The sequence below is a fragment of the Callorhinchus milii genome, unplaced genomic scaffold (assembly GCF_018977255.1).
Source record: "Callorhinchus milii isolate IMCB2004 unplaced genomic scaffold, IMCB_Cmil_1.0 Scaffold39, whole genome shotgun sequence".
Lineage (NCBI taxonomy): Eukaryota > Metazoa > Chordata > Chondrichthyes > Chimaeriformes > Callorhinchidae > Callorhinchus > Callorhinchus milii.
The window spans coordinates 554,810-579,337 of record NW_024704780.1 but is presented as its reverse complement, the minus strand read 5'-3'; the positions used below and the strand labels follow the sequence as shown (position 1 = coordinate 579,337).

At 41.1% G+C, this 24,528-nt stretch overlaps 1 protein-coding gene across 1 annotated transcript in view; it reads left to right on the top strand.

The window, feature by feature from the left end:
• LOC121848079 (utrophin-like) overlaps positions 1-24,049 on the top strand; it is a 92,834-nt gene extending 68,785 nt beyond the window's left edge. The window contains 10 exon segments of the mRNA XM_042345311.1: positions 3,315-3,485; positions 7,580-7,750; positions 9,440-9,568; positions 11,908-12,078; positions 13,349-13,522; positions 15,958-16,095; positions 16,407-16,559; positions 17,980-18,156; positions 22,127-22,319; positions 23,988-24,049. Coding sequence (XP_042201245.1) covers positions 3,315-3,485; positions 7,580-7,750; positions 9,440-9,568; positions 11,908-12,078; positions 13,349-13,522; positions 15,958-16,095; positions 16,407-16,559; positions 17,980-18,156; positions 22,127-22,180 — 1,338 coding nt within the window. The 3' untranslated portion in view covers positions 22,181-22,319; positions 23,988-24,049.
• The last annotated feature ends 479 nt before the right edge of the window (positions 24,050-24,528 follow it).

Genomic DNA, 24,528 nt, shown 5'->3' with positions numbered 1-24,528 from the left:
TATAAATTCCATATAAACCATGGAAAATGTTTGTGGATTTGCAGGAAGCTTATGCTTTTTTATTTTGCTCTATAAATCTGTTTTGTGCTTCGTGCAAGGTACAGTGTTTTTTTTCTTTATTTGGAGTTTCATTGTGCTTATTAACATGAAGGATGCAAATCCTGGAGAATAGTTTTCAATATTTAGGCAGCATTAAAGCTGCCAGGCAGCCAGCCAGCTGCAAAATATAATGCTAACCACATCTTTCATCTCCTCAAACTGCACCAAGTTTAAAATCCACCCCAGGGGTGAAACGGCCACATACCAACCCATATTTGGTATCTTTTAAAAACCCATATTTGGTAGCTTTTAAAAACTAGCTCCACTAATGTTTCAGTAAGACCAACAACAACAGCAACTGTATAGCGCCCTTCAGGTGGGGCAGGGTCTCTGAGCCCTTAACAGTAACGGAGCCTGATGCCAAGCCAAGGGGAGGGAGGAGGTAACTGTAAGGACAGTCGAAGAAGATCTTCAGCCATGATTTATAAGAGGGGAAGGAGAGGGCAAGGCGGAGGGATTGGGGGAGAGAGTTCCAAAGCTTCGGTAAATTCCCAGCCTGAAAGCTCTCAGCCTGGACCGTGCTGAGTCTTTTTGTTCTTAGCTGGGTTTGTGGTGGAGCAACTCTACGTTAAGCAAGGAAAAAACACAGCTCGTTGAGACTTCTGAATACGATGAGGCATTACATAAATTATTATTATATTCTTTATGCATTGTTTATGTTTTATAATCTCAACACACAACAGATTTCTTGGTTAATCTGTTGATTTGCTGAGCTAGCAGCTCCGGAAGTATTTCTTTAAAGGGAGAGTAATCAACAACTGGGGCAGTTTGCCAGAAATGTGATTGATGCCAGGACATTGAACTCATATAAAACACAATCAGAATGTTATTCATATGTAGGACGCTGGAGTGTTAGTGTGAGGTACACATCGCTGTAGTGTGGAGGGACACATCACTGTAACAACAACAAATTTATATTTGTATAGTGCCTTTCACATTGGGAGGTGATCCCTAGGCACTCGACAGTCAGTGATTTTGACCTGAGCAGGGGGTTGGGATAAGGAGGGGTGAAGGGCAGGGAGGGTAGGGGTAAGAGGGTGGCCGAAGGTGTGGTCGAGGAGAGTCTTGAGACATGTCTTGAAGAGGTGAGGGAGGGAGCAAGGCAAAGGGACTGGTTCCAAAGGGTTGGGGGCAGAGAGGCTGAAGGGCCGACTGCCAATGGTGGGTTGGGTCGGGCGAGTGATGTGGAGCAGGCCAGAGCCTGCTAAGCGGAGGGCATTTTGTATTTTAAATAAAATGTTGCAATTTTGCTGATGTTTATGACCACTATTATTCTGAACACACAGCAAAATCACTTTCTACTGAGACTGGAGAGAATTCCCTCCAGTCTTGATTTTTATAATCAGTTTTATTGTTTAAAACCCACCGAAGCAGAACAGTTATAAATTATTTCTGGCCTTGTTACTCAATGGTTTCTATTAATCAAGTAGGATATTTGTTTTCTTTTAATGGATGTAATGCATTTGTAAGTTATTCTCAAAAGATGTTAGATGTCAAGCTGATCTTTACGGATGCTTCAGATAGATTTTACCCCTGGCTTCCAAAGTAAAGCTACATTAATAAATGACTTCAACCATGTCACGTAAATCACATTGATAGCAAGTGAGGACTGAGTGGGAATCGTGTTTTTTGTGCTTTGATTGAAGAATGTTTACTTGTAGTGTTCTCGACAGTAATTGCAAACAAATTAAAGTATAAGCAGAGTGGAAATCATTAACGTGCTTGGTGCAGTGACAGATGTGACCATCTTATCATTGTGTCTGTCATTGCAGGGTGACTAGTTTGTCATCATGTCTGTCACTCCAGGAGGTGCACAGACTGACTAAATCATACTTTTAACTATATCAAAGAGAGTGTGCCACTGTAAAGTTACATTTAACTATCTCCAACCGCCACCGTGGCTAAGAATAGAGCAACATTGCTGCAGTTCCACACTTTACGTGTGCTAATCCCAATCCCTTTTCGTTTATGCTGTTCTTAAATTGGCATATGGCATAATACTGATGAAAGCCCATAACACTGTTCAGCATGCAGGAGTACTCCCACAATCAGCAAATTTGCAATTATCACATAATATTTGCACAGAGTACCTGTGGGTTTTTGTCACGGTATTCTCAATTGGCTTATCATTAATATTTCTCGTTGGGTTATTAAATCCTACCCTGCAGTGAGCTTGGTTCTGGTTGGTGTATAACCATAGGTTTCTGTGCAAAGTAAGTGCTTCGCAATATTTACGAGGCCTGAGGTGGAATGGTTGACATGCTTCGGTATGAAAATTGTGGTATGAAAATTTCCACAGTATCTTTCATTTTGATACCAGTTCATTTGTGAGATATTTATGGTTTCGTTATCTCAACAATTTATAGTTTGGGCCCCTTTTCTGATTATGCACACTTCATAATAGTTCAAAACATTATCATTCCTATCTCTATCTAATAAGAGACACTGAAAGACAAATGTACAGGTACCAACCATGTTATGAAGTGGAGTCCTGAAGCTTAGTAGTTAGAGCACTTGCCTTTTGATTCCCAAGCAGAGCGAAACATTGGGCAAACTTCCTTACTCCACACGCCTCTGTTTACCTCGCAGTAAGTACAAACCTGATTGGCGTATTGCTTTTCGGGGGTAATAATCGCTTTAAAAAAATAAATAAATAATAATTTGATCACTCAGTCCATGACTGTTTGTGAGACATTGCAATTGGTTGCTGCGTTTCTCCCACAAAATATACAGTCAATTCACTTTACAGTATATTCTGTGAAGTGCTTTGAAACGTCTCAAAGATGTGGTAAGGCCCTATATCAAACGCAAGGATTATTATTATTACAAAATAATAATCCCTGTATTTGATATATCCACATATTCAAACATTGCACCGAATTTTATTGTAAAGAGCAGTGACTGTAGGCAAATGTGGAAGGCAATTTGTGCACAACAGTGTCCTATAAACAGCCATGAAGTGAATGACCAATTTTACTTGAGGGATACACAGTCGGCTTACACTGTTGAGTTCATCCAAATGTAGGGCTTGAAACCACAACCTTGTGACTCGGAGGCCAGAATACTCCCAGCTGAGCCAGGCTGGTACCTGGCTGACCTTATCTCTGATCGAGATCTATGTAGAGGGTTCTGGTAAATGACATATTACCTCTGATAGTTTCTAAGACATTTCTGATGTACAGTTTTTAATAGTCCCACCTTTTTACTTGTTGCAGGTGACTGAAGGGAAACAGGATCTAGAAAAGGCCTTTCAGCTGTCCCACAAGTTGAACAATGAGGCAGAGTCCCTTTCAGAGTGGCTGGCATCTACAGAGGCTGAATTGAAACAGAAATCGTCTGCAGGGAACATACCCTCTAACTTGGATTCAGAAATTGCATGGACTCGAGTAAGTGTGTTGTAACGTTATATGTAGTTTATAATGATGGGGTAGTCTCTGGAGGTCACCAGCTGGTGGACCTGATTATATTGGGAATTGCAGGAGTGAAAGATAGAAATTTAAAGCACAGTATATGGCCATTTGGTCCATTGTGTCATGTCATAGGCATATTTATTGTTGTGTTCTTTGGTACTTTAATGTTAATTACAATACTGTCCCTAATCAACCAACCTGGAAAATCACTATTTTCCGCGCCTACAATGTAGCGCTTTGTGCATTAGCAGCAAACTTGGGGCAATTGGGAATGCCATTGACTAGAGTTTGGAAATGACATTTGCGTGTCCTGTTAATTGAGCTTCATTTGTGTCTGTTGGAATCTCTCAGAATCTATCTGATGTGAATATACATAAGAAAGGTTCAGAATGTGGCAAAAACTTTTTTTGTAACCTTTCTTGCAGTTGATAGTTTTCGATTTTGAGTTATGTTGTGTAATTGAAACTTCCTTGATCATCCCAGTCGATGTTTGTGTATGGATATGTGTTTGTGTGTGTGTGTGTACTGGGGAGAAGAATCGTGAAAAACAAATGCTTGAGGATGGTTGAGCTGGTGCAGTGTTCAAATAATACTTGACCCTGACATGACTGGTACAGTAAATGTATTAGCCCCTTGATGGAAAGACTTCTGAGTTATCATAATGTCAAGGGAATGGGCGTTTGAGTTTGATGTGGGGGCAAGGTTAATTGATGACTTCTGTTTGAACTAAGATTTGCAGCACATTGCATGTCAAAGCAGAAACATCTGAAAGATGCGATGGACTTTTGTTAAATAATCTAACTGAAAGGGGCATTTTTAGCTTGCCTTTGGCTTTGGCTGATGACGGATGTGCTTTGACAGTGGGACTGGAAAAGTCTCCAGTCTTGCCTTTTCGGCTAGATTGGGACGACCTCCCGATTTGAAAGGCACTATACAAATGTAATTTTGTTGTTGTTGTTGCTAGAAAATAATATCTCAGGATACGGTATATAGTTTGGGACCCAACATGCGACTGCTAGGATGGTGAAAGGCGAACTAGATTGACCTTGGTCCTCTTTCGCCAAGCAAATTCTTATGTGCTTATGCTCCCTATTTATCTAGAGATGTGGTTCTGTGGCTGGCTGGCTCTCTGGGCTTGTTTAAACGTTCATTTATTCATTAGAAGATTTCTGATTCATCTTGTTTATTTTGCAAAATAAGTTGACCACGGACCGTAATAAGTATAATAAAATAACAATCCTAGTATATAATATTATCGTGTCGTCAAGATGTCTCAAAGGATAAATTGTAAATACAATACAATACAAAATTACATTTGTATAGCGCCTTTCATGTCGGGAGGACGGCTCCAGGAAAGTGTAGTGACTGTATTTTGTAGATACAAAGGACAGTGAATTTGCACACAGAGTTGTCCCACAAACAGCGATGAAGTGAATGACCAATCTTATCCGGGGTAGGTAATAATAATAATCCTTGCATTTGATCTAGCGCTTTTCAGGTCTTCTAGATATCTCAAAGCGCCTCACAGAATATACCGTAAAGTGAATTGACTGTATATTTGTGAGCAAAACATGGCAGCCAATTGCACGCAGCAGTGTCCCACAAACAGTTTGGGATCGAGTGACCAAATTATTATTGTTTTTTTTGAGGGATTATTTTCCTCGGAGAAATGATCTGCCAATCGACGAACAACTGGGTTCCTACTTACTACTAGGTAAACAGAGGCATGTGGAGTAAGGAAACTTACCCAACATTTCCCCCTGCTGGGTAGAACCCAGTGAATGACCAGTTTTATCTGGGGCAGGTGAGGATAGGAGAAGGCAAGAATTTCCTTTCCCTTTTTGAATAGTGCCATGGAAATTGCTGGGGTGATTTCTAGTGAAATTGCTGAAGTACTGAAGTTAGTGAACATAGGACAAATTCATTATTGATAATGGGGAGTTGCGTGGGGAGTTGATATTCCAGAAGCCCTTTACTGAGCTCAAGACCCTCCTCTTCAACTGTGCTTTCGATCTCCCTGCTTCCCCCTCCGCTCTCTACCCTCCCTGACCCTGACCCCCAGCTCAGGTCCGTAACTCTGTCTGTCAAGTGCCTTGGGATGTCCTCCTGACGTGAAAGGCACTTTACAAATGTAATTTTGTTGTTGTTGTTGCAAATGTGTAGCAATGTGAGGGTGGCGTGAATTAGAAATCTTCTTAACTGGACTTTAATTATGAATGAATGATTAACTATTAATTTTTTATATTTCATACTTTTCTAAATTGAACAAAAATGTGCTATTAATGTGTAGGGTGTTTTCAATATGAAAAGTGGATTAGAATGCAGTCTGCTAGTGTTCTGGTGTTAAAATTGTTTATTTAAACTTTTCTTTTGGAAACCAAGTGCAAATTACTTGCCTCATTTACTTACAAAAATTAATCACTATGTGTGATGCCAATCACAACAACATCTTGCATTTATATGGTGCCCTTCAGGCAGGAAGGGCGCTATATAAAGTCTCGGTGCACTGCATGGGATTAGATGCTGGGCAGGGTTTGAAGGGGGAGGTGACTATTTGCGCAATCGAAGAGGTAGGCCTTAAAGTGGGTTCACTGTAAAGCACTTTGAGATGTTTCGACGTTATCCGTACTATGCAAATACTAGTTCTTCTTCGCAAATGAATGTGAGGTCACTGTTTAAGTGATCTCACGTTTATTTGAATGTGAGGTCCTTGGACAAACAGTGGGAAAGCTTGCCAGTCAATGCTCTCAAGGGCAAGCTATGTGGTTTTAGCTGCTAGATTCCTGCAGTATCCCAACGCACACTCTGGGGTCCCTAATCCTTCCAACCTAGTAATACTCTAGCGCCTAATACTCTCCTGAATTAGTTAAGCAGAATGGGTGCCTCTTTCCATTCCAATAAATTTCTTGGAAATTTCCATGTATAGGTGGGATGCAAGGAACTCCGTTTGGTATGTATACTCTTAAGCATGGTGATGGGTTTCCACATGTGTCATACACTCGGCTGACCCAAAAAACGATACAAATGCAATGGTGGTCTGTCAATGGCCAGCTTTATAATAATAATAATAATCCTTGCATTTGATATAGCGCTTTTCACGTCGGGAGGACGTCCCAAAGCGCTTCACAGAACACACTGTAAAGTGAATTGACTGTACATTTGTGGGCGAACTCGGCAGCCAATTGCGCACAGCAATGTCCCACAAACAGTCGTAGATTGAAAATGACCAATTTTTATTATTGTTTTTGGTTTTTGGAGGGATTATTATTAGGCTCTGTGTGGAGTAAGGAAACTTGCCCAAGGTTTCGCCCTGCCTGGAATTGAACTCGGGTCTCTCACTTGCAAAGCTCTAAGCACTGAGCTACAGGACTCCACGCATGTAAAAACACAATCTGCATTTCCCTAATCCTTTTTTAAAAAAACCTGCTTTTTTCTTGTTCATCAATTTTACTCATCAAATGTTCCTATTGGTTTTGGTTATTCACCAGGTAAAATCAAAACTTTATAATATTGATGCGTGTTGGCGCCACAGTCAGTCAATGTAGTTATTCTTTCTCACGCTGTTTATATGGTCATTTAAAAAAACATTGACAAGTCTTGCGATCTATATTTTCTTGTTGTGGAGCCATCTTTTCTAATGACGGTGTGATGTTAAGAGGGCTCCAATGTGGTCAAATAGTCTCCATATGCAGTGAACAATCTGGAAGACGCTGAATCTCCTTAATGTGATGGAAAGTGACCTGGGTTACCCAGCCTGCAGTGTGCATCAGCAATGGAGCTAGATGCGGATAGCAAATCAACTGAAAAAGATCAAGGGTGACAGAGCTGAACAAACAAATACATGGGAATGACAGGTTACAGGATGGCATCTTGTCCTATTCTATTCTAGGTTTTATCACAGAATCACACCAGAGTGGATGTGATTTGTTCTCGTTGGGTTGCTTTGCTTCATCCCAAACTAATCTTTTTCTAAAAAAAAGACGAGGAATGAATTTCTCTGTGGTTCATGTTTCCTCCCCCCACTTCTCCCACAAAAAAAAATTAACAATGAATGTGAATTGTCTTTGTAGCTAATTCTGAAAGATCTGGAATCAAAGAAGGCTGAACTGACAAAGAGTAGTGCTGCACTGCAGGGGCTGGTAGAAGGCAGTGAGCTTGATCTGGAGGACAATCTCTGTGCACTGAACACGAGCTGGAGCAGGGTCCGCATGCTGGCAGAGGGGTGGTGCAGCACATTGCTGGTAAGTAATCTCGCATCAAGTGTTGGTTGACAGCAACCAACGTCGACAGAGCAACCTGTAAAAGTCTAGTCTTATTGGAAATGAGCATCAAGCTCCTGAGTCTCTTAGATTGGCTGTTGATACAGTACAATAAACATTATTGGAATTCCGGGAATATTTTGCACCGTGACGGAACTAAGGTTATTTCAATTTTTTTTGTTAAAGTCAATTAAAATATTACAAATGGTGCATTTGGTTTGAGCTGGTGATGGTGGGAGGGTTGACTTGGAGTGTCAGTCAGGTTGATAGATGCCACATTCCTTGTGCAAACCTGTGCTTTTTAATCGTTTTGATCATGTCCAGGCTTGGGGCAGACCGAGAGAGGTATGTGGTTTGTTGTGGTTCTGTCGTATTGTGCTACAAAGTGCAACTGTTAATCTTTAGCTCCTTTGGACGGTCCACTATTTCTAGATTTTTGTTCTGGTGGAAAAATACAAGCTGTTCAGTTTGTGACACAACATTAATAAACGCAGAGGGTAGTTAATTTTTTTTATGTTGGTCTTAATTTCATGCCGAGGCTGGCATATAGTACATTGTCATATAAATAGATACAACCCTAAAATACAGATAAGGCATTAATCTACATCGCTGCTTGATACTGGTTAGATTTCTATGTGGTTTACACTTTTGCTTTAACCACATTGTTGTTCCCTGAAATAAAGGAGTCGGAAAATGTCTTCATTTGTTTCAACTACATTGTACAGATGGGAGTACGCTGTCATCTAAGGGAAAAAAAATCTTGGAACGTTGTCCCATTAATATATAGGAAAAGAGAGAAGTATTTCCTCGTTTGATGATGACTCTAAGGTGGAAGGTGTCAAGTTGTAAAGAGGGCATCAAAGAGTTGCAAAGTGACACGGAAGGATTAAATGAGTGGGCAGAAGTAAAGCAGATGTAGTTCCTAAAGCCATTGTCTTAAAATTGAGCACAATTTTGGAAAATTATGAAATTGATTCTGAATTTGGAAGTTGGTTTCTCATAACTGCATTAGAAAACGCAGATAACAGTCTTCCAAATTTTACCAATTATCTGCAATTCTGTGCAATCTCATACATAAGACGGTATTACAGCCCAACGTATGGTTGTCCTTCAGGCTCAAGATATTACTTGCCTTTGACAGGGGGGAGACTTTCTTTTGCAGCAGAAGGCAGCCAGGGAGTCTTTATGGAATGATTCCAAACATTTAGCAAAGGAGTGTTGAAATCCTGTCTCACTTTCAGCATGGTGAACATAGTTGCATGTGATGTTTCACTAAGCCGCTCAACTTGTTATTTATGGGCAAAACAACAACTTGCATTTATGTAGGGAGGTTTCTCATCGTGCTCTACAAGAATTAGGGCAGATCTCAAGCAAGGGGGAAAAGTGAAGGTAGCCATAGGCACAATCGAAGACTTAGATTTTAAAGATAGAGAGGAGATGAGATGGAATGGTAGAGTAAGGCGATTCCAGAGGTTAGGGGCATAGGATCTGAAGGCTCGGCTACTCATGGTGGAAGGAGACAACATGCTGAGCGGAGGAGGTGAGCAGAGAAGTAGGGTGGAAGATTGGAGCGATAAGGAAGTGCTAAGATGTGGAAGGATTTGTAGGTGAATGCAATAAAGAAATCACTAAATGTTCAAAATGGACTCTTTTTCATGTCACTGTTGGCAGGATCATCAGAACCAGATGGAAAACTTTGATCAAAATGTTGCCTACATAAGCACCTGGCTCTACCAAACCGAAATTCTGTTGGACGAAATTGATAAGGAGTCAACTGGTGAAAGGGAGGAAACACTTAAGGTAAAGATTAGAAGATTTGTTCTTGGGGGAAGATTGGGGAAGAAATTGCATCTCAGCGGAAGATTCAGCAACAGCTAAATGAACCGTTGTCCCAAGAGAGAAGTACTATTGAATACTGCCTCGCCTTTTAATGCCAGACCTCAACTTTTGGAGTTGTACAGTGGCATTTAGGTGTTAGCCTAACTCAGTTGTTAGCGCTTACACCTCTGAGACAGAAGGCTGTAGGTTCAAGCTGCTGGTCGGCACTTTGAATTTGTATATGCAAGGCGAGCATTGTTGGAGGTGCTGTCTTTTGGATTTGACGTTACAAAGAGATCCTGTCTCCCAGTTCAGGGATATGTTAAAGATCCCTTGACAGTATTCAAAAACAGAAGGGAGTTTCTCCCGGTGTCTACACAGATAAAATGGGTCATTTGCTTCATAGATATTTGTGGACATTGCTGTGTGCAAGTTGCCCGGCATATTCACAAAGCACTTTGAGATGTCCTCCTGATATGAAGGCACTCGACCAAGTGCAAGGATGTTTTATTATTATTTATTTCCAGCAGTAAAGTGACTTTGAATGTAAAGAAGCCCTTATATTTTCTGCTTCAAAATCACATTTGCTGTTGGCTAAGTAGAGCTCCACTGGTGATGAACACCATTTTTGTGGAGTCCTGTAGCTCAGTGGTTAGAGCACTCGCTTTGCAAGTGAGATACCTGAGTTCAATTCCAGGCAGGGCGATACCTTGGGCAAGTTTCCTTACTCCACACGCCTAATAATAATCCCTTCAAAAACAATAATAAATTGGTCATTTTCAATATACGACTGTTTGTGGGACATTGCTGTGCGCCATTGGCTGACGCGTTCGCCCACAAATATACAGTCAATTCACTTTACAGTGTGTTCTGTGAAGCGCTTTGGGACGTCCTCCCGACGTGAAAAGCGCTATATCAAATGCAAGGATTATTATTATTATTTACCTTCAAGTGTTATCACTTGCTCTTTAGTAACATGCTTCATATGGTTTACTTTCTTCTTTCTCTGCCGCCCACACGCACATCCACGTTTGGATGACGCCTTAATTATTTGTACTTGTGGACAGAATGAAGAATTTTCCTCATTGCAGCTTTGGCCCACGCCATTTTTATAATGTAATATTGCTTTAGAAAGATATTAAATATCGCATCTCTCTGGCTGGCCTGCCAATTGGAATTGGCATTTTCAGTCCACGGAGGCAGTGGCAGTATAGCACTACAGCTTAGCACCTAAATGATTGCTTCCAGCTACTGAGATGCAGCCATCAACAATCATCAAATCTGTCTTCAGATTTAATAACACAGACTTTGTTGTAATGCCCAATAGAGGGACTTCATCTCTTTATGATTAATTTAAATGTAGTAAACTTACGGGGTGGGAAAACAAGTCAACAGTGTTGGTATATCATTTATTTAACTGTGATAAATAGAGGCGATTACCAGCCTGGGTACTCCAAATGTATTTTGTTTATTATTGCAGCTAGAAAAATTAGGATTCTTGTGATTAAATATATTTGTGATTATTTCTGTGTTTTTCCAAACATGAGTTAGAACCATAGAAACTTATAATAAAATTTATATTTATGTAGTGTCTTTAATGCCCGAGAGGACGTCTATGCTGTCTTTATATAATGCAGAATAAAGGCATATTCACCCCATAGTGTCTGTGCTGGTTCTACGAAGAAGCAATTCATTCAGTTCCATTGACTCCATACCCTTGCCTATATCACTCTTAAATATGCAGAACCAATTGTAGTGTCCAATTAAATTAACAGTCTTGTGGAGTTACCAGATTTTTTCAACTAAAAAAAACTTTCAGAATTTTAGACAGTATATTGAAATATAATTATTTTTAAAACCTCTAAAAATTCTGTCAAATCTTCATTACTGGTCGTTGTACTGTGGAATTTGGGGCCTATTGTCTTTCATTGCTTCCCATTATTTTAATGGAGCATATTTCACCAACCTGCTTTAATGCAACAATAAACTGCAATTTGCTTGTTCAATAGGCATGTGAAGTATTTCATTTATTTTATTTTCCACTTGCAAAGGATAACAAAGTAATTCCAACTGTGTACGTTCATGTTTTTCATGTTTGAGTTAAGTGAGGAAAAGAAATAAATAGTCTAATTATGAAAATCTATCAAAATTTAAATCTATAACCAGGTTTAGTCACTGCTGAAATAGTGCTGACCAGTAAACTAGTAGAAATTGCTGTTGATTTAATGTTTGGCACAAAAGTGGCAATTGCTTTGCTCGGCATGTATCCTGTAGACGAGTTTGTTTATACCCTTTCAAAACTGTCGACTCTCGTCTCTCAGCGGCTTCAGTCTGAGCTGGATGACGTCAGCCTGCAGGTCGATAACGTACGCGATCAAGCAGTTTCCCTCATGAACAGTCATGGTGATTCCTGCCGCGAAGTGGTGGAACCAAAGCTCATCGAACTCAACCGTGACGTTGAGAAGGTGTCTCAACACATCAAATCGGCAAAAGTGAGTGCCCTGACCGACTGACAATACTGTGCTCTTTACAGATCTGCTGATCTTTTGGGAAGTATGAAAGTTTTTGTTGAAATCAAAGTATTGCATTTCATTTGAGATGACTGGAGCCTGTTCAATATGGATAATAATCCATCAATTATTACTAGTTGGGGCTGTGGTACAAAGCCAAAACACTTATGACATAGATGTCTCTGTTATTAAAATTATTCATCTAGAAATTCGAATTAATCAGATGCTTTATTGAGTGGCTACAGTAGTTCTTTTATTCTGCCACAAAATTTGCTTTGAGACCTAATTTTCTATGTTGTACAGTAGAACATTAAGACAGGGGAACACTGGAATGATGCAGGGAGCAGTTGATGGCGGAACATATTCAGCTGGTAACATACCGAAAAGATTACTTTCAAACTGTATCACTGAGCATATGGCAAGATTGCTTATGTTGCTCCATTTCTGACCTCGTCCTGACTTTCTCATCAGGATTGTTGGACTATCCAGAGCATTCCAGATAACTTTGAGAACTTACGATTGATATTTGAGGAGCAAAATAATGACGAATACGATATTCTTAGCTCTAAAATGCAAAATCCCGCAGATGCTAGAAATCTGAAACAAAAACAGAGATCCTGGTCATGGTTCCAGCTGATGATTATCCTCTGTGTAAAGAAAACCTCCTGTCAGCATCTATGGAGAAGGGAAAGTGGGTCAACCTTTCGAGTCCATGACCCTTCGTTAGAACGTTTCTGATGAAGGGTCATCGACCCGAAATGTCGACCCATTTTCCTTTGTCCGTAGATGCTACCTGACCTGCTGAGTATTCCTGGCTCCCATTGGGCACAGATCACATTTCTCTCCTACCCACCATCACCACCTGTGTGACTCTAGTTTATAGTTATAATAGACTTATCCTCCACACCCACAAGAAAGATCTTGGCAATTTTGGCTTAACCTAGGTCTGATGAGCTGTGTTAACTACCTCTTTGGGCAGCTTCTAATTGTACTAGTACTAGTTTTGTAAGTCTCCCATTTACATTGATCTTACAAATGTCAAGAACTTAGGCAACGTGTAAACTGAGAAAAAGAACATAACTTGAGAGTCAGACATTGGCAGTTTTCCTACACTGAGCTATCGTTGTGAGTGGAAACAGCAGCTCTCTGTTTCTTGACCTGCACTTTTTTAATAATTGACTGGACATAGCTGTAGCCTGACGCTATCCTGTTGGTCTTGATTTGATTGTAAATTTCCTGCGCTTTGTTATAGATGGCGGCAGCAACACGCAATGCTGTGAGCTATGAAAACGGCTTCAGACCAGTTCTTAAGAGTGACAACCAGGTGTCATTTGAGATGGATCACTTTGAAGCTGACCTGCAAAGCAAAATGGATCAATTGGAGAGATGGCTGCACTTAAGAGACAAAATGCCAAGTGATGAAAAGGTAAGAATACTGGAACATATCACTGGTAAATCTGTTAATTTACAGGGTACAAGCAAATAGCAGGGAATTGGGATTGGGATGGATGGCTTCCTAGGGGAAGCAATATACTTGACAAAAATGGGTGAATGGCTTCTTGCTGTGTCTTACGTTTGTATGGTAAAACGGGATTTTGGACAAAAGTTGCCAAATGTTTTATTGGCAGTATTGTAGCAATGGGCTGAATTGACATTGGTTTGTTTCATGCACAAATCACAAGATCACAGGTTCAAGTGAAGAAAGTTTGATCTTGTATTTCCAGAATACCCAGTTCTTGCATGATTATGCTCTCCTGGCATCTGCTACCCTTCCTGGTCATGGTTCCAGCTGATGATTATCCTCTGTGTAAAGAAAACCTCCTGTCTGTTAAAATTTCCCTTCTCAGGCCTGAACCTGTGCTATCCTGTCCTGGTGCTTTGACGGAGCTGAAAGTAGTCTTCTGGGTTTATTTTTTCTATCCCATTTAGCCGTGCCTGTACCTCTGTAAGATCCCCTCTTATAGATGTCACTTTTAAAGGCCTGAGAGTTTTAGCTTACCTAAATGCTCTTCATAATTTGTCCTATATTGCAGAGATTGCTATAAATGCATTCAAATTGGCTATAAATGCATGAGAAGGTGTCAATCGACAGCAAATCTGTTTTTTCAATGTATTTGTTTGGTGAAGTTGAAGATGGGAAATGGGAGGTTAGAATCGGCGTCTGCTTTGTGGGCTGCAAGAACAATAATAGAGTACCCTTGCCAGGGTCGTGTGTAATGCCTCCAACTAGCCTAATGCTGAATCAGGTAATGTTGTTGAATGTCATGCTGTGTAGATAAATTGCTTTCAGTTTGAAGGCCAGAGTGTTGATAATGTGTGATGTCTGGAACAGTTCTGGCAGAAAGCCGCTGCGTCAGACTGGTATCGTGTCCAGTAGTTGAAAGACCCATACTTCATTTTGACACAGATCATATTTACTGTTATGGAGTACCTTATGCAAGCATTGGTAATACAGTAGAACCCCATTATAGCCCAATCATGCTTCAATTGACGTAGGAGGTGACTTAATAACCGGTAACTTACCAGTTTCTTTAACACAATAGCTCGCTGGTGGGTAGGAAATGAAATCACAATGAATGTGCGTAGTGAATATCAAACCACTGACTTGCTATCAGAGCCCTGTTGTAAGGCAGATTGAGAGTATATAGACCACAAGCACTGCTTTATAATCTATCTTAAAGAAAAAGGTGCTGAAGTACTGGCTAAATCACAGATTTGGTCTGATGAATGTAGAAAGTCAGGGAACTGAAAGAATGGGGAAGCAAATCTGTTCAAGTTAATATATAAAGAAGAGGTAACTTGCACTTTTATAGCACCTTGTCACATTGCAATGACTGAAAGTGTTTTAGAGTAATTACTGGGCTCCCGTAGCTTGCCAAAAGTAAAGTCAGTAATGTCAAAATTACATAATTTGCAGACTGCTGAATACAGTCAGTTTCCAGCTATTGTCATTGTCAAGTGGTATTGACTAACTCAATTGGAGATCATCAGAAATTTGGCTGGTCTGCATCTTGATCCAAGTTGAATTTGTTCTTAAAAACACAGTTGCTTGTGAACTCACAGGAGTTGTAGTCGATGAGAATTGAAGATTGATCCACAGTACAAAATTGGGTGGATTTGAACCCAGGTCGCATAATAATAACATTCCTTGCATTTGATATAGTGCTTTTCACGTCTTCTAGGCGTCTCAAAGCACTTCACAGAATATACTGTAAAGTGAATTCTCTGTATATTTGTGGGCGAAACATGGCAGCCAATTGCGCACAGCAGTGCCCCACAAATAGTCATGGAGTGAAGTGACCAATTTATTATTGTTTTCTTTTGAGGGATTAGTATCCCCAGAAAAACAATCTGCCAATCAACTAACAACCGGGTTCCTACTTACTGCTAGATAAACAAAGGCATGTGAAGTAAGAAAACTTGCCCAACATTTCGCCCTGCTGGGAATTGAACCCAGGTCTCAGGGACATCCACTCTAAGTGAAAGGCACTGTATAAGTGTAAACCATAGCTGCAAGGATTCCTGTCGGGAATCGAACGCATGTTTCTCGCTTGCAAGGCGAGCGCTCTAACAACTGAACTACTGGACTCCACAAAGGTCCAAGAGGTGAAAGGACATTATCTATATGTACTGCACCATCCGTTTTCCTCCTGAAGTACTTTCAACCAGAAAACTTTTTCTTTCCTCTCTTCATTTTGTGTGAACCTTTGACTGTAATATATCTATGAGGAATTTGTCTCTCTACACCACAATATACAAACATGGATTTCACTTGCTCAAGCCCTTTTGCTATTTGAAAGCTATAGTTTTCAGGTTACCTGTGACTGTGTGCAATCCATTGTGTTGCTTACCTATTTGTAGATGGATGAAGAGGAAGCAGATATAGAGAACATCCTACAGAAAGGCGAGCAGATACTGCAGATAACAGACGACGATGGCAAGCGGAAGCAAATCCATAAAAAACTTACCCTTCTACAAACCCAGTACAATACCATTAAGGTATGGGAAACGTTGTAGTTAAAATGAGAATTAAAAATATAGCAGGGAAATGTAAGATGCAATGAAATACAATTTAAATTTATAAAATGCCTTGCATGTTGGGGGGATGTTCTTAAGCATTTGAATGTTTACACATTTGGATCTACAGTGTGAAGTTTTTACTGCAGCTTTGGAAGCAGTCCTGAGTTTACTACAGTTCAGTGCATCTATTTCAAGATGAGTCACAGTATCCTTGACCAGTGAATGATGAATGCGGAGATGAATCATTAGGATTAGAGACAGAACTCTTTGTTCTCTCCCCTGGTATTTAGGAGGTGAAATTGATGCAGAGGAAGCAAGGAGGAGAGCTGTCACCTGGGTGGTACCAGTACAGAGGACAGAAAGACAACCTCCTACAATGGCTGGATGGCTTTGAGCTACAACTGTTGGACTTGGATGGATCAGATGATGAAAAAAAGTTACAAGTAGGAAAATTGAGCTGCTTTAACTTTTTTTCACATAGAATAATACAGAATGGAAAATGCCATTTGGTCCAACTGTCTGTACTGGTATTTGTATTACTATATTTTACAGATCATTTATACAGCATATCCCCTGAGACATTAATGTCAAAATGGTATCCAAGAATTAAATTAATTTGTAGCCTGATCCAAGTTCCAATATTAGAACATAAGAATTTGCTCGGTGAAAGAAGACCAAAGTGCAACTAGTCCGCCTTCCACCATCCTGGTGGTAGCTTGACATGTTGTGTCCCAAATTATATATTGTATTCCAAGATGTTATTTGCTATCAGAAAGCTATCTAATTTGTTCTTGAAACAAACAACATTTGCTGCTTCCACCGTCTCCCTCGGGAGCCTGCTCCATAAGTTTACTACTCCTCACTGAAGTAATGTTTCCGCAGATTTGTCCTGAATTTACTCCCCTTCAATCGTAGGCATGTCCTCTGGTTCTACTGTGAAGTACAAAATAAAACAGCTTTTCATGGTCTACATTATCTATTCACTTCAGAATCTTAAAGACCATAATCATATTGCCCCTCAACCTTCTCGTCTCCATTGTGAACATACCCAGTTTATCTAATCGCTCGTCGTAGTCCAGTCTCTGCATCCCCTCAACCATTTTGGTTTCCTGCCGCTGTATCCTCTCAATCGCTGTAATATCCTTTTTATATTGTGGTGACCAAAACTACACACAGTATTCCAAGTGCAGTCGCACCAGTGATTTATGAAGTGTCAGGATTACCCCACTATTTCGGCTCAATATTGCCTTTTTAATACAGCTCAGCTGTAAGGTCAGTGACGTGAAAGGCGCTATACCAATGTAATGTTGTTGTTGTACTCACTGCTACCGAGCACTGTTGTGATAGCTTCAATTTATTGTCAATCAGGACCGCCAGGTCCTTTTCGTTTTCCATACGGATTATTACCATTTAAATAATAGACCCTTCCTGGATTTTTGTCCCCATGCGAAGAACATTGCATTTCTCTATATTGAATTTCATCTGCCATCGATCTGCCCAATTCCAAATTGGAAGAAGGTGAGGTCCGGGAGACACTGAGCGAGGCCATGGTTTGCTCCACAATCCAGCGTGATCTTAACCAGGCTACTAGCTTATTCATTAACTGGTGGTTGTGATAGCCACTTATTGTTGTACCTGTGACCTAAAGTTATTTGGCCCTGTCACCTCTCTTATCACCATATCTGCTGTGTTTCTGGTCTTGGCCTTATTATATAATATGTCTGAAATTTCTCATGCACCTATCTCCATGAGAAATTTTAAATTGTACAGAATTTTTGGAAATTCCATTATAGGGTATTGCACTCTCAGAATAATTAATTGTAACCTGGAGCTGTTGAATTAAAATGTGGTTTTGATTTTCAGGAACTAACCCAGAAGTTTGAAGAGCGCAGAGGGGAATTCGCTGCGCTGCAAATGAAGGGCCAGAGTCTGGCTTGTCATGGAGCCTCCCCAGAAAAAGAGAGCAGCCGTGTGGACATGCGCTGGCATCAGATAGAGTCCCAGTTTGTTACTTACCAACAGCTGCATTTAAAGAGCCCGGTAAGAAAAAAGAATTACCACAAGGATAGTGTGTGAGAGGTGGAAATTGCAACATGCACATCTAAACATTCTACTGACGGGATTTCAATGGATTTTATGTGCAGGTGCATTTGCATTAGGAAATTAATGATTCTATGATTAAGGCCAAGGTTCCCCAGATTTTCAGGTTACAGAATAAATCAGTAATGCCAAACAGCTGGAGACTAAAAACGAAGAGAAATTACCACATGAAACCACATGCTGCTGCACCTCAGCATCTTGTGCATCAGCACAGCAAGTCTCCAAAGAATACCAGTGTTAAAGCTGCCTTCTGTCTGTGGAACACTTCAGTTTTCCTCTCTCTCCTGAAGTCACTGACTCGTGCTAAGGTGTAGCTCTTTGGTACCTCGTCCAGGTTGCCATCCTTTGCGGTGAGAGTCAGCAGCAAGTTCAACAATGTGGCCATCAAAGCTGATCCTTTCTTCATTTAATGTCCACACAGATGCTTTTTTTCTCTGGAGGTCACTGCACTGTGATCAGCAGAAGAAGCCAAGGAGGTATTATTTTCCCTCTCTCTGCCCCAGGCAGTCTTGAGGCCAGTGGTAATGGCACTGTTGCCATCAGGCTTAAATCAAGTCACTCAATACATGGGAGACTAAGAAAGGCCTTCAGAGCTGCCTTGTGGCTTTGTCATCAATAAGCTTCAAAGCTCATACATTTTACCATTTGCTGCTGTCTGTTGGGCGAAATTGGCTGCCGCGTTTACCCACAAAATATAGTCAATCCACTTTACAGTATGTTCTGTGAAGCGCTTTGAGACGTTTCAAAGACGTGATAAGGCCCTAAATCGACTGCAAGGTTTATTATTGCCATTGACATTTTGTGAACAGGATCCTTGTCCTCCTTGACCTCTCTGCTGCTTTTGACACTGTTGACCACTCTAACCTCCTCCACCGCTTCTCTCACCTCAACCTTCACGGTTCTGTCCTTGACTGGTTCAGATCGTACCTCTCACGTCATCTCCACATTGTCTCCACAAACGGCTTCTTCTCCCAGTCCCCGCACCGTCTCATGCGGCGTCCTCAGGCCTCTGTCCTAAGTCCCCTCCTCTTCAAATATCTACCTGCTCCCACTTGGTGAAATCATCCACAGACATGGGGTCAACTTCCACATGTATGCGGATGACATCCAACTGTACCTCTCTGCTTCCACCCTTGACTCCAGGGCCACTGGTGTCCTGACAGAATATCTGTCAGACATCAAGTCCTGGATGAGAGTTCACTTTCTCCAGTTGAATGTCAACAAGACCGAGGCTCTCCTGATTGGCTCTGTCAGTGCCTCCTCACCTCAGGCTCTGAAAGCATCACCATCCATGGATGCACACTCCACCTTGCTAAGCCACTCTGGAATCTTGGTGTCTTGTTTGATCCTCAGCTATCCTTTCTACCCCACATTTGTGCCAAGACCTGCTTGGCCTTCACGCACCTCTGCAACATCGCCCGGCTCGCTACTGCCTCATCTCTCAGGCCACTCATTCACGCATTTATTACATCTAGGCTTGACTAGTCCAACTCCCTGTTTGTCGGGCCTTCCCAACTCTTCCCTCCACAAGCTACAGATCATCCAGAACTCTGCAGCTCGAGACCTCACCCGCACCGTGACCCTAACACCCCACCTTTGCCCAGCTCCGCTGGCTCCCTAGACCCCAACTCGCTATCCTCATCCTCACCTTCAAGGCTTTGCTCCTTCCTACCTCTGTGACCTGCTAACCCACATCAACATTTTATTTAAAATACAAAATGTCTTCCGCTCAGCAGACTCTGGCCTGCTCCACGTCCCCCGACCAGCCAGCCCCACCATTGGTGGTCGGACCTTCAGCTTCTCTACCCCCACCCTTTGGAACTCCATCCCCCAGTCCCTTTGTCTTGCTCCCTCCGTTGCCTCCTTCAAAACACGTCTCAGACCCTCCTCTTCGACTGTGCACTCAGATACCCCCTAACTCTATCCTCCCTGCCCTCCACGCCCCGTGGTCCCAATCTCTGACAAGTGCCTCGGGAAGGTGCCCCTGATGTGAAAGGCAAATATAAATGTAATTTGTTGTTTGTAGTGTTGTTTAGGCTAACTCTCCAGTGCAGTACTGGGGAATGTGTGTTGTTGCACTGTTGGTCCTTTGTATAAGACTTTTTAAAAGGGAATGGAGTGTCTCCTGGTGTCCTGGCCTCCAGTGCTCCAGACAAAATTGATTGTCCTCCTTATGGCTGTTTGTGAAATAGTTTTGGAACAAATGATTGCTGCTCTCCCTCCCCTTCCCTCCTTCCCTCCAACTTTACAAGAAAAAAGGGAGAGGAGAAGTATTGAGAATTACTGCCTCTTTCTGGGTTTAAGTAGACCTGTTTATTTGTGAATGGTTCAAAAAACTATTTGCTTAGAGAAAATGCAGTGATCAAAACCAGTGCATACAGAAGCCTCGCTCAATTCCATCCAGTGTGCAATTTTAACTAAGGAACTTTCCAACTTTCCTACTTCCTCTTCTCACTGTTAAATGTATTTTCTACAGGAAACTGAGTACAAGTAGCAGTTATACTGCCTTGACTTTGAGCTGCGGGACCGCTTATATGATTATGTGGCTGTCAGCTAATCCATTAAATGATTTTACCAGGATGTTAATCAAACTATAAACAAAATAAATTGCAACATAATGTTACATAATATGATTCAATGTGATAAGGAGCTGTACAAATGCACAGTCTTTAATCCAGTGTTGCATCAAATGATATAACACAGGTATTCATACCAATGCAAGGATTGTTAATAAATTAAATTAATTAGTGAAGTTTAAATAATTTCACTGTCCTTTGGCAGTAGTACTGTTAAGTGCTTTCAAAAACACAACCTCCTTTTATATTTTGATCTGAATGCCAGTTTCAACCAAATGCTGATCAACTATTAGACTAGGGCCCCAAATAATTTAATCAGTTCATCTAAAGGAATCTGACCTCATAGAGTTTGACGGATAAAATCTCAGACGAACCACATGAGCTAATTTCCATTTGAGTTATGAGCAAATTGTATGGCAATCTAATAGGTATAATATTCTAACACATTGGAAGTGTTCATACCATCATGCATTGGTGATTAAAAACACCCAAGGAATCAAGTGTATTTTAAATGGTGGTGGTGGTCATGGTGAATTCTCAATTCTTCCTCACTTTCATCTCCCCCACCCCCGTGTTCTTATACTAGATTATGTAACCTATCGACCCTTTGAAAGGTGCTGTAATGCCAATCCTTGATGTCTCATTGGTAGAGTTTGGGATAGCCACACCAACTTTTTTTCTGGCTGAAACTAGTGTAGCACCCCCAGGGTGAGTTATTGTGACTGTCAGTACAAGGGCGAGTTCAAATGTGTACATTAAGATGACAGTCTAACATAGCGAAGGTGTAGCTCCTGAGTTCAAATGGGTGTGTTTTTCTCTGCATTAGTAGAATATCTCTGCAAAATGGTTTGTTGTATGTTTGGAAAGTGGATTTAGATTTTTAGCGGTTCTGTTGTATTTTAAAAGCTAAACCTGGGTTTCCCGAGAATATCACTGATAAGTTTGCAGTGCAGCTTTGCTGTTACACCCACCTTAGCTCTGTGACTTCCTCCAGCCTCACTGTCCTCGCCGCTCCATTTGTTCAGGGAGCACTGGCCAGCTTCATGTCCCTTGCCCTATCTACCCCACCATTGGCAGGTGGGGTTTCAGCCATTCTGTCGCACTGTCTGGAACTAGTTCCTGATTCTCTCTGACTTGCTCTCTCACCTCTTCCAAGACGGGTCTTAAATCGTATTTCTTTGACTGTGCTTTCGGCCATCTTTCCCTTCCTCCCCGCTTCCCAGCTCGGTTGCCAATCCATAACTGTGAAGCCTTTGGGACATCCTCGTGACGTGAAAGATGCTATAAGATGTCAATTGTATTATATTAATTTTGCCTTCTGTCTGTCCAATTAGGAACGAGAACAAAACCAGGAAGTGATAGTCGTTACACAGGCAGTACTGGAATAGGATCACAGTTCTTCCCATCTTACCTTTTGGATATTAACAAGGCATTACTAGCTATGGCGGATATTGAACTGCTTTTGAATTCACCGGAGCTGAACAGTGAAAGTATGAGGATTTCTCAAGTCAAGAAGATTCCCTCAAGGTATGTAGAATAAATAATTGGAACGAGGGTTTCATGAAAAGAATCTGCAACTTAACAGATGTTATCAAAATAGGAGGTGATGGAGAAATGAGAAGCAGTGGAGTTAGATTCAGAGAATTTAGAGCTTTAAGATAACTGGGCCAAGTGGTGACAGATGCAGTTTATTGTGCATAAACTTTAAAACGTCATGCAGGCAGGGAATCAATAGAGGGAATACATGTACAAGTGGTCACTCCTACAATTAGCTGATCTGGAAGAGATCCAAATATTATTGTGCTTAAATCTTTAAACCCAACCCAGTATTTACTTGTAGGAAGCAAAAAGGAGAGTAAGATACGGGGTTACGTTAGCAGAGGAGAGAGAGTCTTTTTTATAAGGCTTCTGGTGTATTGGGATATGAATTAACAAGGATGGTTTCCAAAGACAATATCTTCCTTATATGATACACAAGATGTATTTTTTTTAACCAAAAACAAGAAACACATTAAATAGATATGACATAAGCACTGAAACATATTGTGTCAAAAACCCAGATAAGTCATCAGCTTTGAAAATCAGACTGTTCTTGAAGAGTATTTCCTGACCCTCAACACCAAGATAATTAGCTTTATTCTTGATCAAAGGCATATTCGGCCTTTCTCACTCATTCCCACATTTCTAAAAAGATTACAAAGGAACTATAACTGACATTTTTGTGTAACTCTTTGATGGCTTCTGACCTGGGTTTACTTACAAAGCCTAATTGTAAAAGGCAGTGGGCTCTTGTAAATTTCCATCTCCTTAACCCAATGATTTGCTTTGGTCAAACAACAGCAGCAATACTTGCACTTACATAGTGCCTTCTGCTTAAAGTCTTAAAGTGCTTTACAAAGTGGAGTGGGAGGATGGGAGAGTTGGCTGAAGGACAGTGAAAGCCAGGGTACTGGCAAGCAAGGCATTGCAGAAGTCCAGTCTGGAAGTAACTATGACGTGGATAAGGGTTTTGACTAGGGTATGAGAGTGAGGTAGTGATGGAGCTGGGCAATGTAGCAGAGATGGAGGACAGTGGACTTAGTCAGAACCTGGATGGAAGGCTAAAAGGAGAGTTGAGGTCAAAACAGAGGCAATGTTTGTCCCAGCTCGTGAGCTGGAGTGAGCACTCATTAGTGTGGCGGGAGATGGGGCTGGAATGGACAGTAGGAGAATAGTTCTGTACTATTCACTGTCCTGCAAACTACTATCAGCATTGAATTGTTAGGGCCCAGTTAGTAAAAACAACATCACTAATTGTCAAGGATCATAATTCCATTTTGAGGAGGAAAAATGTGAATGTTATCAAACTCTTCAGATTACTGAGCACCGATCTTGTTCCTTCATTTAGCACTGAGGCTTAATTCAAGTTGCAAGTTTGCTGGCAGTTAAATGTCCGATGCAAAGACGGATGATCAGAGGAGCGGCCGGGAGAATTGGCCGTCTCTTAGCTTTTGATTGAGGTTGACTGTGGCTTTAGTCAGGAGCCCTCTGTGGCCAGCTCCGTTGGGGGGATTACTGAAAGTCAGGGGCCAATTATATACTGTAGTTTATAGAATTTGTTGGGATATTTGCGCTCTCCATTAAAATCTTGTTTTCCGAATGTTGCTTTGTTCATTAGCGTTTGTGTTAACAGTTGAGCGCCTGAATTTCTTGCAGAATATAAAGGAAACATTGGAAAAGCTTGGAGAACAGATCGAGAATGTCCACGAAAACCAGCCAGATGCTCTACTCGAAGCCTCTGGTTCTGAGGTCGTGCAAATAGGAGATGCTCTGACACAGCTGCATGCAGAATGGGATCGAGTGAACAGAATTTACAGTGATCGCAGGAGGTAGGAGACAAGTGTTGTGCCTTAGAGTTTAGTGGTGTTAGTTTCACCACCAGTGTTTCAGGTTGAAAATTACCCCCAAAAAAATCTTCAGTGCAAAGTTCAAACAAAACTTGTGCCTGCAACGCCTAAAGGCCACAAAACAGCTCCTGTAACTCTGTGTTGTAAATTAATTGTGTGGTGTTGTATTTCGCCACCTAGCTAGGAAGGTGCCAGATTTGATCTTGGGATTTGGGAGAAAACCAGATTATTCTAGGTTGTGATGCCACTTAATGTAGAGTATTTTGCCCACAAAATACACAGTCCAATCCGCTTCACAATATATTGAAGTGCTTTTATCATGTCTCAACAATGTTATTATTAACATGATT